Source organism: Lactuca serriola, chromosome 5 (genome assembly GCF_051521515.1).
Source record: "Lactuca serriola cultivar US96UC23 chromosome 5, Lser_US96UC23_V15, whole genome shotgun sequence".
Taxonomy (NCBI): Eukaryota; Viridiplantae; Streptophyta; class Magnoliopsida; order Asterales; family Asteraceae; genus Lactuca; species Lactuca serriola.
The window spans coordinates 141686687-141703783 of record NC_136412.1 but is presented as its reverse complement, the minus strand read 5'-3'; the positions used below and the strand labels follow the sequence as shown (position 1 = coordinate 141703783).

General features: G+C 34.5%; 3 protein-coding genes across 3 annotated transcripts; 1 reads left to right on the top strand and 2 right to left on the bottom strand.

Annotated features, from left to right (window-relative positions):
- Nucleotides 1-3167: 3167 nt before the first annotated feature.
- Nucleotides 3168-4299, bottom strand: LOC145049846 (uncharacterized). The gene is made up of 2 exons (XM_078998195.1): nucleotides 3696-4299; nucleotides 3168-3631 (listed from the first exon to the last, which is right to left on the bottom strand). The coding sequence occupies exons 1-2, from the start codon at nucleotides 4297-4299 to the stop codon at nucleotides 3168-3170; spliced, it is 1068 nt and encodes a 355-aa protein (XP_078854321.1).
- Nucleotides 4300-6985: 2686 nt separating this feature from the next.
- Nucleotides 6986-9046, top strand: LOC145053041 (AIG2-like protein D). Its single transcript, XM_079000994.1, has 5 exons — nucleotides 6986-7409; nucleotides 7973-8045; nucleotides 8120-8212; nucleotides 8288-8371; nucleotides 8740-9046. Exons 1-5 carry the CDS (start codon nucleotides 7225-7227, stop codon nucleotides 8848-8850), a joined length of 546 nt encoding a protein of 181 aa, XP_078857120.1. The 5' UTR covers nucleotides 6986-7224; the 3' UTR covers nucleotides 8851-9046.
- Nucleotides 9047-11016: 1970 nt separating this feature from the next.
- On the bottom strand, nucleotides 11017-13710 carry PBA1 (N-terminal nucleophile aminohydrolases (Ntn hydrolases) superfamily protein). The gene is made up of 8 exons (XM_079000993.1): nucleotides 13491-13710; nucleotides 13294-13370; nucleotides 12854-12909; nucleotides 12417-12489; nucleotides 11835-11946; nucleotides 11668-11741; nucleotides 11497-11571; nucleotides 11017-11281 (listed from the first exon to the last, which is right to left on the bottom strand). Exons 1-8 carry the CDS (start codon nucleotides 13603-13605, stop codon nucleotides 11150-11152), a joined length of 714 nt encoding a protein of 237 aa, XP_078857119.1. The 5' UTR covers nucleotides 13606-13710; the 3' UTR covers nucleotides 11017-11149.
- Nucleotides 13711-17097: the final 3387 nt, after the last annotated feature.

Sequence of the window (17097 nt, the reverse complement as noted above, 5' to 3'; positions counted from 1 at the left end):
CAACCGGTCCATTTTACAGTTACTACATGGTCTTTGGTGGAATATACACATTATTGTAGGACTAAATAAATTTTCACAGGTGTTGAACACTTGATGAATAAAATTACATACCTGGTCAATTTGAAAATTATCCGGTAAAAATACAACATATAACAACCTACAAGTACATGCCTGGTCAATTTAAAAAACTTCAATATGATTTAATTATTGTAGATATATGGATACAGACAGGGATATGAGAGTATCAATCAAGGTAATTGGGAGTATGACTCAATACATGATAATAATTCAAATGAATATATATTGTGCATCGATTTGAAGGTATGCATCATAAGTCTTATATTGTAATTTGAATATGTCGTTTTAATTATCAATTATCAATTTGAATTCAAAACGGATACACACATTGATTCTATATGTCTCAATTATTAATTATCGAATTGTTGATTATACAGTAAAGATCATTTGTTACAATTATCAATTATCGATTTGAATTCCAATGGATATACACATCGAATATTCCAAGACTCAATTATGAGTTATAGATTTGTTGATCATACGGTAAAGATTCCACTATTTCAATTATTTTGGTGAAAATGAATAAATGATAAGTAATTTATACATATGGTCTCTAAAGTTATAAAGAATGTGCCGTAAATGAATTATAACTTTTTAACATAAAAAAATATTTTTTTAAGGCACATATAACTTAAAAACAATAAGACATAAGACATAATAATAATAATAATAATAATAATAATAATAATAATAATAATAATAATAATAATAATAATAATAATAATAATAAGTCGAATAAAAAGGATTTTTGAAATAAAAGCATATAAAGATATCTATATAAAAATTTATATCAAATAAAAATACATACGGTAACACTTTTTAAAATTCTAATAACATAGTCATGTTACATGCACATGATTATTTTTTAAAGGACGTTTTGTTTTTCTTTTTTTGCTTTCATTTGATTTCCTTCATCTTGCCTATTTTCTTTCAACTCTTCCATGTTTAAATCAAAAATCAAATCTAAATCCGTGATTAAACCAATTGGAGTCGACCCAAAAACCAATATGAAAACCAAAGTGAATTTAAAATTTTGAAATATAACTAAATAGAGTAAAGTATAAATTTTGTCCTTGGGTTATTCTTTATATCTAGGCTTAAGTGATAATATTAAATGGTTTTATATAAAAAAATATGATTATTTTAGGAAAATTTTTAATAAAGTCCTAAATCTTTTTTTAATAGAAAAATCTCGATTATCTAACATTTTGTCAAAATTAACGAAAACGTCCACTTTTATTTTATTTTAACAAGATCATCAATAAGATGTATTTTAGGATTTACGTGATCCTGTTTTCAATACCTACATTGTTTTTATGGTAAAGATCATGTTTTCAATACTTACATTGTTTTTATGGTAAATGTCGTTGTTTGAAAATGAATAAGGAACAATTTTTTATGAACCATTGTTTTTTTTTTTTTTTGCATATGTTTATTTCATTTATGTTGCAAATTTGTGAAATTTGAAAATTTAGTGTCAAAATTGCAAAAGATTGAAATCTTAGTATCAAAATCGTAAACAATTGAAAACATAGGGTTTTTGCGCCATTTTTTCATATGTCTCCACATCAGCAGTGCAACCGGGCAAACCTGAAGTCAACCGGTCAAAATTACAAAAAAATTGAAAACATAATGATTTAACTCATATCACGAAAGGAATCTTTGAGCAAATTGTAACAGGAAAAAAACACGGGTCAAAATCAGGAAAAAAAATAAAAAGTAAAAAGGCAATGACATTTGTGTCATTTACCCATTTTAAATGTTTTACTTTTATACCATTCATTTTAGTTGAAAAGATAATCAGAAATATAAATGGATAATGACTTGATAAGGTAAGATACTTTTTGAAATGTACACATTTAGTCCTTATGCTTTTTTTTTTGTAAAATAAACTCTTATACTTTATTAATATGTACACATTAGGTCATTTTCACCGGATTCTACAGGTTTTGCTGACCTGGAAGGGTTTATTTTACAAATGAAAAAGAATAAGGACTAAATGTGTACATTTTAAAAAGTATCTTACCATATCAAGTCATTTTCCCTTTCTTTTATTTTGTTGAAATGAAATACCCAGGTGGCATCCACATATCCACAACGAGATTTTTCCAACTTCTATTCATCATGAAAAAGAGGGAGAACCCCGATCTCCAACGACTCCTTTGTGTGTTCCTACACATCACTGGTAGCAAGGACGAATGATGGCAAAAACAACAAGGTCGAAGGGGGAGGCAGGAGGAAGTATAGACGGTAGTTGGCGGCGAGGAGCTGCTCTGGTAGCCCCCTCATCGATTCTTTCTTCTTTTTCTGGCAACATATCTCAAAGATGGAGGCAAAGAGAGACAGATCGGAGAAACACAACAGATAAAGGGTGTTTGGCTGTTGCTGTTCGACCGGAAGGAAGAGAGACGAGAAAGAGAAGGGTCGCCGCCCTTTTTTTGTTGCTGGAGGATCACCCACCTCCGGTGACTAAGCTAATTAATTGCTATTTAGTGCCACTTATGCTTCCACATCAGCAAAACCTGTAGAATCCGGTGAAAATGACCTAATGTGTACATATTAATAAAGTATAAGGGTATATTTTACAAAAAAAAAATAATAAAAAATAATGACTAAATGTGTACAATTCAAAAAGTATCTTACCCTATCAAGTCATTTTCCCTAAAAGAAAATTCGTATATAACCAGTATACCGGGTATAGCCGGTCACAAGGATTGCATTATTACAAAAAATAAAGTATAAGAGTTTATTTTACAAGAAAAAAAGAATAGAGTCTAAGGTGCTGTTTGTTTTTCCGAAGTGAAACTATCAGAAGTCTGCGGACCACTTCTGCAGCCCTCTGCAGCAGAAGAGGTGGACCAAAGTGTTGCAGACTGTACTGAGAAGCATGTTTGTTTTTTTAACGTCTGCAGGCTGCTGCAGATATTAAAAAATTTAAAATAAAGTACTTTAATAAACCGAAAGTAGTTTTTTAATACCAAAAATTCAATAACTGTAGTCTTAAAACATTGAAATAAAATTCAAACAACCAAATTAGTCTTACAATAACATTTTTAAATAAAATTCATACGACCAAACTTTAATAATTCTCATTCCATATTTTGCATCAATTGTTCGGCAATTTCATCCCGTAAATGAGTCATATATTCACGGTCCGCTGCAGTACCATATGTTGGAATCTCATCTTCATCATTATCAATGATTGCATTGTTATTCCGAACCGAGACATTTGGTTCATCATATCGTGCAAAATACTCATCATGTAGTCTCTCTCTTCTTATAAAATTATGAAGCGCAAAACATGCTAGGGTAATGTTTCGTTGTGTAACCAACGAGAATGGTGCCATCCTCTTCAGTATAGGGAATCGTGCTTTCAAGACACCAAAAGCACGCTCAATGACATTCCGAAGTTTTGCGTGTGCATGGTTAAATTTTTCTTTATTCGTTAATGCACGTCTTCGACGGAAATCTCCAAGCCAATACCTCACATTACGGTACGGTGCCATAAAACCTCGAATGTTTGCATAGGCGGCATCACAAAGATAATATTTATCTGTAAAAAAAAGTCATTTATTTTTCAAACTAAGATAAAACTATTTAAATAACCATAAATTTACCTGGTGGTGGAAGTGGGAATGGTGCATGTGGATTTGCTAATGCTTCTGATAAAATTCTAGAATCGTGTGCTATCCCTTCCCAACCGGCCACAACAAACGTAAACATCATGTTAAAGTCACATATTGCCAATACGTTTTGGTAACAATCGCCTTTACCTCTACTTCTATATAAATCCCGTTTGTTTGCAGGGACAACAACATGTATCAAAGTGCCATCAAGTGCACCAACTGCTCCCTTAAACACCCGCCGTAGCCTCCTATTATGTCCCGGAATGTTTGGATTCGGATTAAAGGAAGTTGGTACTATAATGTCATGTGCGAAAAGCAACATTTTGCTCAACACTTCATGAAAAAATTTATGAATTGTTTGCTTTGAATGTTGAAATCTCCGCTTGATAATCACATAACGTTGGTTATGACCGATCATCATCAAAAACATAGCCATCTTCTCCTCAACCGACACATGTTTGCTATCCTTTAATGCGTAGTTTACTCTAAAATGAGCACATAGTCGGACAAATGATTCACGGGACATGCGTAGCACTTCAAGACATTGTAGAGGATTACGGTGAAGTAACTCTAATGTAAACTCATGTCCCGTCATTTCCGAATCGTTGTCCCGCACTCGTTTGACACCCCTCTTCCAAAAGTAGCGGACGTATAAGTACATAAGAATTATGAGTAGTATCTTTTTGTTGTGATCCATTACAAACCTATTAATCAACAAAACATATAATAACATAAGATTCAAGTTCCAAAAAACATAACATAAATCTCAAGTACCAAAAAACATAACATAAATCCCAAGTACCTAAAAAACATAACATAAATTTCAAGCACCAAATAACATAACATAACATCTCAAAGTACCACATACCATAACATTCAAGTACTAAATACTACAAATAACATTCAAGTAGCAAAGAACCAAAAAACATAACTATATAGTTCCAACACATGCAATTAAAACCTAAACAACTCAAACATATAAACCTAACAAACAATCTTTCCATCCTTTAGAACTCCTAAACTTGTAGCTGTCATCTCAATCCATCCTCTTAATATTTGTGGATCGTTAGGCAAATTTACCCACATCTCTCTTATATTCATCGTCCCTCCAAAAATGTGATACGCAGCAAATCGTAGAGGGTCTACTGTGTCTAACTCGAGCAACTCAAGCTTCTCTAAACATTGGGGAATTGTTGGCCCTTGAGTCAAATGGCATAGAGCTTTTTGCATCTCCAATGCTAAATCATCAGCAATAATAGAAGCTTTAGTCGAGGCACAAGAAGGTGGATCAGGTGAGGCACTAGGAGCTCGAGGTCTAGGAGTTGATGTTTTAGCCCTTTTGTTGGGGTTACCAGAAGGTGAGGCAGCAGAAGGTGAATCAGCAGAAGGTGAAGCAGCAGAAGGTGGAGGCTGAGTAAAATGCTCACTAGTATGATTGGAAAAGAAATCATCCTCATCTATGTTAATGGAAGGGGCGTCCATAAGATGTAGTGGTGCGCCATGGAAAGAAGATGATCCATGTCCTGATGGTGTTTGGGATGTAGCATAGCTGAGATTACCAGATGCACTATTTCCATCAAAGAGTTCTGCACAAAGCTCTGGAAACAATAATGGGATGGTTTTCAAAGAAGCGGCTTTAGGATGTCCCTAAACGCAATCAATGTAACAAAAGTAATATAAGAATAAATGGCAACTATATAAACAATATACATGTAAATATGTGTGTGTGTGTGTGTATATATATATATATATATATATATATATATATATATATATATATATGTATACCTTTTTAAAGTCCTCCCACTCCTCATTTGTTAAGTTAAAAGTATTTGTTTGTGGATTGTAAAGGTTTCCAGTTTTGTTTTTTAAGTATAACCATCCCGTGTATTTGGCTTTAAGGTTATCATAGGCGTTTTTTAATTGTCGTTGATTCAAATCCACGCCATATTTTTCCTTAATAGTTGTTCCTAACTTGTGCCATGATTGTTTGTGCAAACTCAAACCTTTTCTACCCACGTTTTGCACTTCTTCAATACAAGTTTGCAATAAGCATTTTGTTTGCTCATTGGTCCATGTATGTTTATCTCCCATTGCTAACAACAAAAGAAAATATAGAATACATATTTTAGCTACAAAGATTAATCATATTTCAACAAAATCAACAAATATGAATGAACAAAAAAACCATATAAGCAAAGATTATACAACACAATCAACAAACAAGTTTAACAATTTAAGCACAAACTTGCATATAAACATAAACTTGATCTTCATTCAAGAAATACAAGTGATAACTATTCAATAATTAAGTTAAAAAAACCATTTCAGCAAAGACTTTAACATATTCAACAAAGATTTATGATTTCAACATATAAACTTACATATAAATTGGTACTGATGTCAAAAAAATTTAGCAGAAAATCAGTCCTTATGTCAAAAAATTTGGACAGAAAAGGTTTAAGCTGATGAAACGCAACAAAGATTTGAACATATAAGTTCATACAATCGGTCCTGATGTCAAAAAAATTGGATAGAAAAGAGGGCAGCAAAAATCGAGCATATAAATTCATACAATCGGTGATGTCAAAAAAATTGAACATATAAATTCATACAATCGTACACCAAACCTAAGAAATTGGAAAATTGGTACTCAAATTCATACAATCGATACTCAAATGTAGAAGAAATCAAAAAAAAAAAAAAAAAAAAAAAAAAAAAAACCTTACCTGATGAACCGAGGGCAGCAAAGATCGCACGTGAAGACGATGGCAGCAACAGTGGCGATCGGCGATTGAAGGGGAAACGCGACCGACGATGGAGGGGCAGCAAAGGTTGGAGCCGGTCTTCAGCAAGTTGATCGATGGGAAGGATGCGAGAAGAAGAAGGAGAACGAACGAGAAGAGGCTGGAGCAGCGTTTTTTTTTTCTTTAGGGCGTAGGGCATTTTTTTTAATAAGGCTAGAAGAGGTTAGAAGAGTTAAGACCAATGATGTGTGGGGAAGAGGACGAGAAGAGGTTTTTGAGCCAAAAGTCTGTAGAAAAACAAACTGCTGTGAACTTAAAAGTGCTGCGCGTGTGCTGCGCCACGCAGCACTAAGAGGTTAGAAGAGGATTTTTAAAAAAAAACAAACACAACCTAAATGTGTAAATTTTAAAAAGTCATTTTTCCAAATATAAAAGTCAAAAGACAAAAATTAATTGATGACTTGATGTATTAAAAACACAAATACAAATACCACCTCCCTTAGCTTTTATCATAACCAAAATAAATCCTAAAAAATAGTGGTGAGAGACTGAGAGTTCGATGAGTGAAACTGTAGGGTGATTAGTGCAATTCGTCAAAAGCTTGAACTTGATAAATAAGTAAATAACGACATAACCACCAATCAGCCAAAGCCAATTGTTCCAAACTTTGTGAATCTTTTTCATTCATCCATTTCGTTTTTTAGCTTCTTGTTCTTTTCGTTGATCGGCGACTTCCGTTATAAGAGCAATAATCGCATTGAACTAATCATTCTATGGCGTCGGTGAATTCCCTTACAGCAGGAGTTGGCAGCTGTGGTGGCGCTGGCGGTGGTAACGCTAGCGCAAACGGCGGTAGTAATCATAATGTGTTTGTTTACGGCAGTCTATTAGCCGACGACGTTGTTCGTGTTCTCCTTCGCCGCATCCCTCAAAATTCTCCTGCCATCCTTCACGGCTAGTCAGTCTCTCTTTCTCTCTCAGTAATTTGAATTTTGATTTATTGATTGTATTTAAATTTCTTGTTCATATGACTCTGGATGTTACGTTTTAATCGATTAGAAGCCCTAAATTTATCTAGGTTTAATCGATTCCTGCAATCGTAGTCATTCTTTGGAAATTGGGCTATTGTTCAAGAGTTAAAGCTTCTAGCTGTGGTTGATTTGCTCATAATTATGCTAATATTAAAGTAGCCCTCACTAGTTCGGATCAATTTTTTATATGTTTGCTTTTGTTATACATACATATACTTCGTGTATCACAAAGAAATACAAAGTTTAACAGCATATAATTTAGATAAATTTCTTGGACAAATAAATGACAAAACTAACAAAACAAGTTTTCAAAATGTCGAGAATCGAAGCAATGAAGCAGGTTGTATTATTGTATATAGGCTTCTGATATATAATTGAACTCTACATTTATTATCTTCATCAACTAACATCATGAATGACATGACCTTTTATAGCATGGGTTTGTATTTTTATACACTCATGTATGAATTATGAAAACTTGTTTTTGTAGTCATAGGTTTAGCATCAAAGGGCGTGTTTATCCTGCCATTCTACCTGTAGAAAACAAGAAAGTTACAGGGAGGGTATGTTTGTCATTTATTTCATGTAATCTTCTTGATTTTATGCTCATTTCATCATTCTAATTGTTTTGCTGTAGGTTTTATTGGGGATCACTCTTCCAGAATTAGAAATTCTGGATAAATTTGAGGATTTTGAATATGAAAAGAGGGTTGTCGATGTTTCTTTAAAGGTAATTATACAAAATGGTAGACAAAAACCACTTACATTACAAATTTACAATTACATCATTTAATTGTTTCCACAGGATACCCCTGATGTCTTACAGGCTTATACATATGTCTGGGCCAAGAGTGATGACAGCAATTTATATGGAGAATGGGATTTTGAGGTATCACAATTTTCATATTAAATTACAATTTTTACACGATGATGAGGGCAATTACGTCTTTTACACAAACAAGTGCGATTGTCTCATTGTATCAATCTCAATCCAATGCATGTACAACATGTTTAAAAAGCGGTATATTTTTACGATGTGGATGAGGGCATTCATGTCTTTTACACAGATAAGAGATTGAGGGTGAGTCAGTGCCCCATCTCTTTGGGTGAGACAAAAAATTGTTACTTTTGTTCTACTGTATCAGTCTCAGCCTCAGTCCAATACATGTCAAACACAGAATGTGATGTGATGTGATGTGATGTAGTGTGTTTGGGTTTGGAAAGGAATGAAATGTGGGTATGTATGTTTGTTGGTAGGTGTGGAAGGAATCAAAGATGAAAGATTTTGTGAATATGACAATGGGGTTTGTGGAAGAAGAATCTAAGCCAAGAGTTGTAACCTATGAATCCTACTATAAACAAGAATGATATGCCAACAATCTTTTGAAAGATCCATATATTTGTATAGTCTGAAAATAAAAAACAAAACTGGTTACTTGGTTAGGTTATGTTTGCCTTAGCATTTTCTCATTTTCATAGGCATATGATTGATGATAGAAAATCCTTGACTTGAATTGCACTTGTTGAATTTAATCGTGTTTTTATGATGATTCATATTCGGGTATTTCTATGTTTTTATAGGCTTTTTTTTTTTGCATATTGGTGTTCGTGGTTTACTTAATCCATCCATTTGTGCAAAGTGAATAACACAATTATATCATACTCAACAACATCCAAATAATAAAAAAATATCTATCTCATAAAATCAAGAAAAACAAACACTCAATAATTATAACAAAAATAACAAATTTATCAAAGAAATTAAATCCCAAGTCTATAGTTATAATTCAACTAGTCCTAAACAATTATTGTAAAAGAAAAAAAAAACATATCTGGATTGGATTAATGATAGTTGATTTCTGAGTGAGCAGCAATGGTGCGTTATGATGAATTTCAATTGAAAAAGAAAAAAATAAGTTGTGGATTTCAATTACATACCCAATGACCAATTAGAATCATAAAAATTCAGAAACCATACACCAACTATGCCATGACTAAAATAAACTTAAATAATAATTTGGTATTATAAAATTCGGCCATGTGGGTTTCAGTACGCTAACTTTTATATACAGTCCGAAAAAAGAAAAAAAAAAGTTGTAATACAATTTGAAAAACAAGGGCAATATAATATAACATAAATTATTTTAACATATATAAAATATAAATAATAAAAATTTAGGGATAAAGTTGTAACCCCATCACACCGGCCGCATTTGCTAGTGCTTGTTTGGTAATACACTAATGTGCAACAAAGTTCTATCATATATCTACTGCATTATCCTCATTTATGTGACATATATCTTCCTCTCATGCTTCTTAATCGACTAAACATTCAGATACATACAACAAAGCCAACTTCATAGCAACCCTTTAGAATTTTTCTTGTAGAATCACTCATTTCAACATGACTTTCTTGTCACCAAAACTCATGCGGTTGCTTTCCATTTTAATCATCTCATCTTTATGTGTCATCCTCCACTCTCCCTTATGTATCTTAGAGTTAGTACCATAACTAATTTAAGTATAGAATTTGCTTACCAATACATACTTCTAATCATTAACCATTTCACCCCTACTGAAATTGCACAATAGATATTTCGTTCTAACTGTGTAGGTTCATAGCCTTTTTCCTCCAAAGCCTTCCAACCTAACCTTCAACTCATTCCTAGTACCCCTCCTAAAATCTCACGAGAAATTATATTCATCAACGAAGATGTAATAATATTTGATCCTAGTGAAAGCCCTATTTCCATTAGGAAAGATTTGGTGTTGCTTTCTATCGTGTATTCACATCTTTGCACAAACAAAAGGCCTAGAATGAGGAGTGTATTCAGACTTTCTAAGCCATTTTGGATGGGACAAAAAGAAGCATTATTTGTCCAATCAACCTTGGTTAAATCTAGGGCTGACAATTCTCGACACGACCCATGACACGACACGAAATAAACGGGTTTGGGTTAAGTTTTTCAACCCGCCAACTCGCTAACCCGCCAACCTGTTTATTAAATGGGTCATATATGAGTTTCTCAAAAAATAAACGGGTCAACCCGTTTATATTCTTAATAAAAATAATTATTTTATTTTTAAATGTATTTATATATCAAGTATTAATATTTAATAAGTATTATATAATATATACCATTGATTCATAGACCATTTGACTATTTTGACATTTTGACTCGTGGTGGATGGTCTAAGGTCGTAAGTTGTAACCTCTAAGGCTAAATCTGTAACATGTTTCTATAAATGTTTTTAATTTTCATTTGGATGTTTAAGATTTAAATGTCTAAAATTCAGACCCACGAACCCAAATCTGACCCACGAACTTGCCAACATGTATAAATAAATGAGTTGGCAGGTCATATATGAATTTAAGTTCCAAACCCACCACCCCGTGACTTGTATATTTAAATGGGTCGTGTTTGGGTTGGCATATTTTGACCCGCCAACCCGAACACGACACGATTGCCAGGCCTAGTTAAATCACAATAGAATAAAAGGACAACTAACCAAACCAAATACAAGCAACAACCATGAAAGCTCAAAGTAATAAAACCTTAAACCAAAAGAACCAAATTCTGTAAAGCGAAGAGTACAAAAGGTACATTAGGAAGAAGTAGTAATTACTATCATAAGAACAATTCAATTGCAATTCCAAACAAGTTTTCTAAGTGCTCATGGGCTCAGGATTTGCAGCATTCAAGATATCCAACAACGAATCATGTGCCTCCACCTCATCATGCCACAAAGGAAGCTTATCACCAGGGTAGAAGTTCCTTGTAACCCCCTCCGAGTTTATCTACACAACCACCACTTCCAATTAAATCCAAGAAATAACAATCTAGTTTGTTTTCTATTATAACATTTCACCTTTTCATTTTTATTCTTATTAACACATTACACATTGTATTGTACTCCAAAAATATCCATCAATCATAGCAAATTTATAGCAAGAAATATAAAAGTATGATTTATTTCTTGCATTTTAAAATATCTTTTTTGTTTTTTACTTACAATGACAGTGCGGACAACACCACCACTAGCACCATCTCGTGCAATGGCAAGTGAAACAGCCTTAACCACCAGTTGCTACAAAAAAAATCCATAAATGTGAACAAGGGAGAAAAGACGAAAATGCCCTTATTATAAAAAATAGCCCTAGAAATTTTTTTTTTTTTTTTTTACCTCGGCTTCTTCCTTGGTCATGTTATCCTTCCATGCTTGATCAAAGAACCCGTACAAATAGCTCGACCCAGATCCTAATATATTCATGTTTAATTATTTATTGTTGAGAAAAAACAAGGTTAAATTAAATAAATAAATAAATAAGTGTTGGAAAAAAAAAAAAAAACCTCCAATGGCAAATGGCTGCTCAAGGATTGTTCCACCAAGTGGGATTCCATATATTTTTCCACCTTCATATTTGTCCCAACCACCAACGATTATACCCGTTTGCAACATGTTCTATAAAAATAATAAAAGAATAAAATATATATATATATATATATATATATATATATATATATATATATATATATATATATAAATATTTAGCACAATCATATATTTCAATGGACTAATTTACATGTGATATTTTATATTACAAGTAAACATAATTTTTAGTTATAACTTTATTAGCGAACAATAGAAAAAAATATTGATAAGAAAAGCTCATTAAAACCAAAATAAGATTATTATAAAACTATACTTTGATTACAATAGTGAAATTTAAGAAAAGAAGTGTTGTCAAAATGGAATGATAATTAGCAAAATGGAAGAAAGCTTTTCCCTTAAATAAGTACTAACTTTAAACAAAAATTTTCTCAATATGTCCAATTTCCCATTTCCCCTATCAAATAATTTTTTAAACATCATTTATCCAAACAACACTTGATGCATTATGATAGTGATTAAAACATAAAAAGAATGCAAACCTTGTTGTTATAAGATAAAAGTCTAACAAGGTTTGCAGCAACTTTCACAGTAGCAGGTTGACCCAGCTGAATCCTGTTCAACAACATGGATAATGTCAAAAAAATATAGAAGTAATCATTAAGAACAATTTCAACTTCTTTAATCTAATTTACTTTCATAGATTGATACAAAGTCAATCAGGTGAACAGATATTCTCAAATATCATAAGAGAATGATTCAAACAAGTATAGAAAGTAGAGTTGTATAATGTCAAATGTTCGCTTTGTTCAATTGTACTTAAATCTCATCTTGAGTTCTTTAACTATATCATATAATTGGAATTTTTCTTTTGTTTCTTTCTTCACAAGAAACTGGCTTTATCAGACATATAATCTGAAATACATCCAACTTAAAGAGTAAAAATTGGATAAGGAGGAGAAAAGAGTAATCTACTCACGTGTGCTGATGAAGAAAATATCTAACATAATCCGAGACAATTTGAGAGTCTGCAGCCTGCAATAACAGAAACAAGCAGCTGTTAACCTTGTGTATGTTGGGAAGACTCTCCATTTGTTCATTAGAGACAACAATGATGAAGAAGTGAACATGTCCAGAAAAGGGTACTGAGAAATAAATGCTTTATGACTTTATGTGATTTGGGATCAATGCTAGTGTTACAGTTACACAAGGATGAAGATATTGTTGGGGATATTAGTCATAGATACTAAACAATGGATGAAATTATGAAATTCTTCAAGTATTAGTTACTGTGATAAAGTTAAATGTGTACATGCTCGTTGCAGATAATACCTCAGGCTAATAGATAACACTTGAAACTATGAATTACAAAGTATAACTGTAACGAAAATAGTGAAATTTAAGCAATAGAGCAAATACCGATCCAGAACGACAGATGTAGACATTGTCGGTCAGCTGTGTGATCTTATCAGACGCTCGATTAGCCACGTACAGCCCTGATTAAGATAAAATTAAGCCACCAAAACGATATATTAACACATCGAAACGATTAAAACGGATAAAATAACAGGACCGGTGTTGTTTGTGTATAGTTAACAAAAGGGGGCTCATTTTACCGGTGCTGGTCCGGGAATCGGCGCCCAGAATAACGCCACCGTTGTAAGTAACTCCGATGATTGTTGTCCCCATGGAGTGAGGAGCATTGACATCTGCAGTAGCATCGCGATCCATTCTCGTAGTTGCGAAGGTTTTTGAAGAGCAATGAAGGAAAAAAGCCCTAGTTGGGAGAGATTTGTTGCTTCTGTTCTCTTTTACCGATTTCGGACTAGTATAGGATCCTGGCTTTTGCAACAAGTTATCAAATCCTTCTACTTATTGCGTTATCTCGTTTTGCTCCTCACACTTATGATTTGCTCAATAGCCACCCTACACTTCATTATATTTCACATCAACCCCAAAAGTATATATTTAATCCTATGTCATCTTTGGGAAAGAATTATGATGGTTTTGGACATGCACACACGGGACAACCAACTATTTGTGTTAGGGAAAAGAAGATTATGAAGACGACAATTAGAAATTTGTTGGGATCATTGAGAAATTAAGAGAAAGAAAATTATGATGGTTTATATATATTCACAGTAAGAGGAAGCAGGCTAAAATCCAAGGTGTAACATATTTGATTTTGGGGTAGCATGCTGGAAAATTTCCTAAATTTTTTACTTTATGCTTGAAAATCTGAGGGGTAACATTGGCTACCCTTCGAACCCCCTTTGTTCCTCCCCTGCATGTTCATATGAGACAAACAATTGTTGTTGATAGGTAAAGACGATTGTTGTGACACCTGTTTTCATGACAGGTAGTATTACAAGACATATGATGATCCAAAGATCTCAAAGTGTGTGTTATAAAATGTACTTGATGTAAATATATCCAAGGGTAGACTCAAGTTTTGAAACAACAATGAAAGTGATATGTATACCTTTTCTCATACTGCATTATAATGAGAAATTTATAACTCCTAAGCAAAATATTAGTAAAGGGAAGTTGTAGTTTACTTCGAGGTGGCCGCATGGATATAAAGATCATCAAAAACAGAGTTCGTATGAGAATATTATGGTTGTTTGAAGTTAAGATGAAAGTATGTTGCTATTTCGAGAAAGTCAATGGTCAAATTTATGACCACCGCAACGTGGTGGTATACTAGCCACGACATGGTAAAAGATGAGTTACCGAGACACGTGTCAAACTCTAAGAGGCACGTGGCATAAGGAGGTGATACGTGGCAAAACCGAGATCTAGTTGGTCACCACGACGTGGTGATGCCCAGATGATAAATATGAGCATTTCGTGTCATTTGGGAGAGTTTTGGCATGCAGGATCAGAGATGTTGTAACATCCAAAATTCTGGTATGTCTTGAAACCCTAAGGAATGATAATATTTGCATAATTGGTCCCGGAGGAACCAATTATGGTTGTGGTCCCGGAGGAACCAATTATAAGCGTACTTAAGTGTACGTTTAGCGTACTGCATGGTTGTGGTCGCGGAGGAACCAGGGTACGCTGGGCATACCTTGAGTTACGCGGGGGGTATGCGCCAGGGACGCAAAACCCTAAATCCCGGACTTGAGGCCTATTAAAACATCTTAAAGTCCCTTGGACTAAACCCCAGAGAGCCTCCCCAGTTATAGAACGTTCATATACTCCTAGAAACCTTGTGAGATCATTCTTGAGCCTTAAAGAGTGCATTTGTGGCATTTTTAGTGGGTATTTAAAGAAGAAGGGGTGGTCAAGCAAGCTTGGATCAAGTGGGTGCTTCAAGATCCTGCACCAAAATCATCTTGCAAAGCTTCTGGAGGTAAAAAGTTTGCATCTTTCCTTTCTAATCTTTAGATCTAGCTAGAGTTTTGGTGGTCTGTCCCTTTTGTGAACTTTGGACCTCTTTTGTTGAGCTAAGCCTCCCCCTTTCGATATGAGAGGCAGATCTCAGGTCCCCTAGTCATTTAGAAGTATAAAAATGGAAGCTTGATGAGAGATTTGACCTCATGCATGGGTAAAAGACCTTGGAAATGTCTTAATGGAGTAGTTGCATGTGTATGAGACATGCAAGGGCATAAAGTTGCCAACTTTATGCCTTAGGACATCTTGTTAAACCTAGATCTAGCTTTTGGACGAGAAAGATTCGAGCATTAAGCACTTAATGGAAAAAATGCTTAAAATGGTTGTACGTTGGGCGTAACTGGTTGTACGCGGTGCGTAGTCCTTAAGCCTTCATTACGCTGCGCGTACTAAGGTGGTACATTGGGCGTACGCAACTCAGTTGGGCCCTAAGCTGTTTTGGGCCTTTGGGCCTCAGCTGGTTGTTAGGCTTGATTGGATTCTATGAGTTAGAGGCCTTTTCATATGTTTGGGGCCGTGGATTTATCTGTTGGGCCTTATTGGGCCAAGGGGCCCATTAAGGATGTTGGACTTGGACTTTGGGGCCCATTTGCAAAGGAAAGGGTAATTGGGCCTTGGGGGTAGAATTGGAAGGTTGGGCCTTTCCTGGAATAATTTAAGGTCTTATCACTGATTATATTATTATTCAGCTCGGGAGGTTGCAGATTATTAGGAGGACAGTATTCATATTCATCGAACGAAGGTGAGTCTTCTCACCATACCTATGGGTCTACGACACTAAGGCTGGCCCATTATGTGATCATGTTATCTGTGTGTTTATTCATTTATGAATTGATGTGTTATGTGTGTGTTATTCATTTATGAATTGATATGTTATGTGATATTATGTTGGTATGGAAGACCCCCGGGGGAGGGGGGAGCCCGGTGCATTGGATATAAGACAATGTGGGGTAGCCCATGGCATTCCTAGGTAAAGACCATGTGGGGTAGTTCATAGCATTAGATGTAAGGCTATGTGGGGTAGCCCATGGCAGTCCTAGGTAAAGACCATGTAGGGTAGCCGATGACATTCTTGTTGGATCATATTGCATGGTTTATGTGGCATGTTTATAGCTTTATTAGCTAACAGAATATGTGTATGTGAATGTGTGTGGTATGCTCTGGGAAACTCACTAAACATTTCGCTTACAGGTTGTTGATTTGTTTTAGGTATTTCTGAGCCCAAGGGAAAGGGTAAGGTGTGATGATGTGGCGCACACTCTATCTCTCTTTTTAATTTGTAACAGCCGGAGTTTGGGTATGTAATTTTATTGTCTTGAATTATAATTTTGCTGGGGGGAACTCAACGAGTTGGTGCCTCAACTCGTCGAGTAGAGTCTTAACTGTTGGCGCAGTTTATCGACCGGACTCGACGAGTCGGGTATCTGACTCGCCGAGTCGGTGCTAATTAGGAAAACCCTAATCCCTGGGTTTGGGAGTCTATTTAAAGACCTTTATAGCCTTCATTTGCGGCCACCTTGTTCCAGAGAAACCCTAGAGAGCAGAGATAGTGAGTTTGAGGGCAAGAGGAGGCTATTTCTTCATCTTTTGTGTGATTTTGCTAGAGGAAGAAGAGAGGATCCATCTAGAACGTGAAGGGAGCTTGGATTGGAGCTAATCATCTTGAGATATTGTCTTTGGATGTATAATTCTTTCCATTTCATGTTCATATGGTAGATTTCATAGTTTTAGGGTTTTTCTTTTATAATTTTATGAGATCTAGTGAGTATGAGGTCCTCTTTGGAATTATGACACCAGATCTGGACCATGAGAGGTCCCTAGAGT

Bases quoted from the DNA above. Each gene is read 5' to 3' on its own strand.
- LOC145049846 (XM_078998195.1), bottom strand. From the start codon at position 4,299: ATGACGGGACATGAGTTTACATTAGAGTTACTTCACCGTAATCCTCTA. The intron at 3,632-3,695 runs GTAAATTTATGG...TTTTTTTTACAG, and splicing joins ATTCCCACTTCCACCACCAG to ATAAATATTATCTTTGTGAT.
- LOC145053041 (XM_079000994.1), top strand. From the start codon at position 7,225: ATGGCGTCGGTGAATTCCCTTACAGCAGGAGTTGGCAGCTGTGGTGGC. The intron at 8,046-8,119 runs GTATGTTTGTCA...GTTTTGCTGTAG, and splicing joins ACAAGAAAGTTACAGGGAGG to GTTTTATTGGGGATCACTCT. The intron at 8,213-8,287 runs GTAATTATACAA...TTGTTTCCACAG, and splicing joins TTGTCGATGTTTCTTTAAAG to GATACCCCTGATGTCTTACA.
- PBA1 (XM_079000993.1), bottom strand. From the start codon at position 13,605: ATGGATCGCGATGCTACTGCAGATGTCAATGCTCCTCACTCCATGGGG. The intron at 13,371-13,490 runs GTAAAATGAGCC...TATCTTAATCAG, and splicing joins CGATTCCCGGACCAGCACCG to GGCTGTACGTGGCTAATCGA. The intron at 11,572-11,667 runs GTAAAAAAAAAA...TTTTTTTTGTAG, and splicing joins TGACCAAGGAAGAAGCCGAG to CAACTGGTGGTTAAGGCTGT.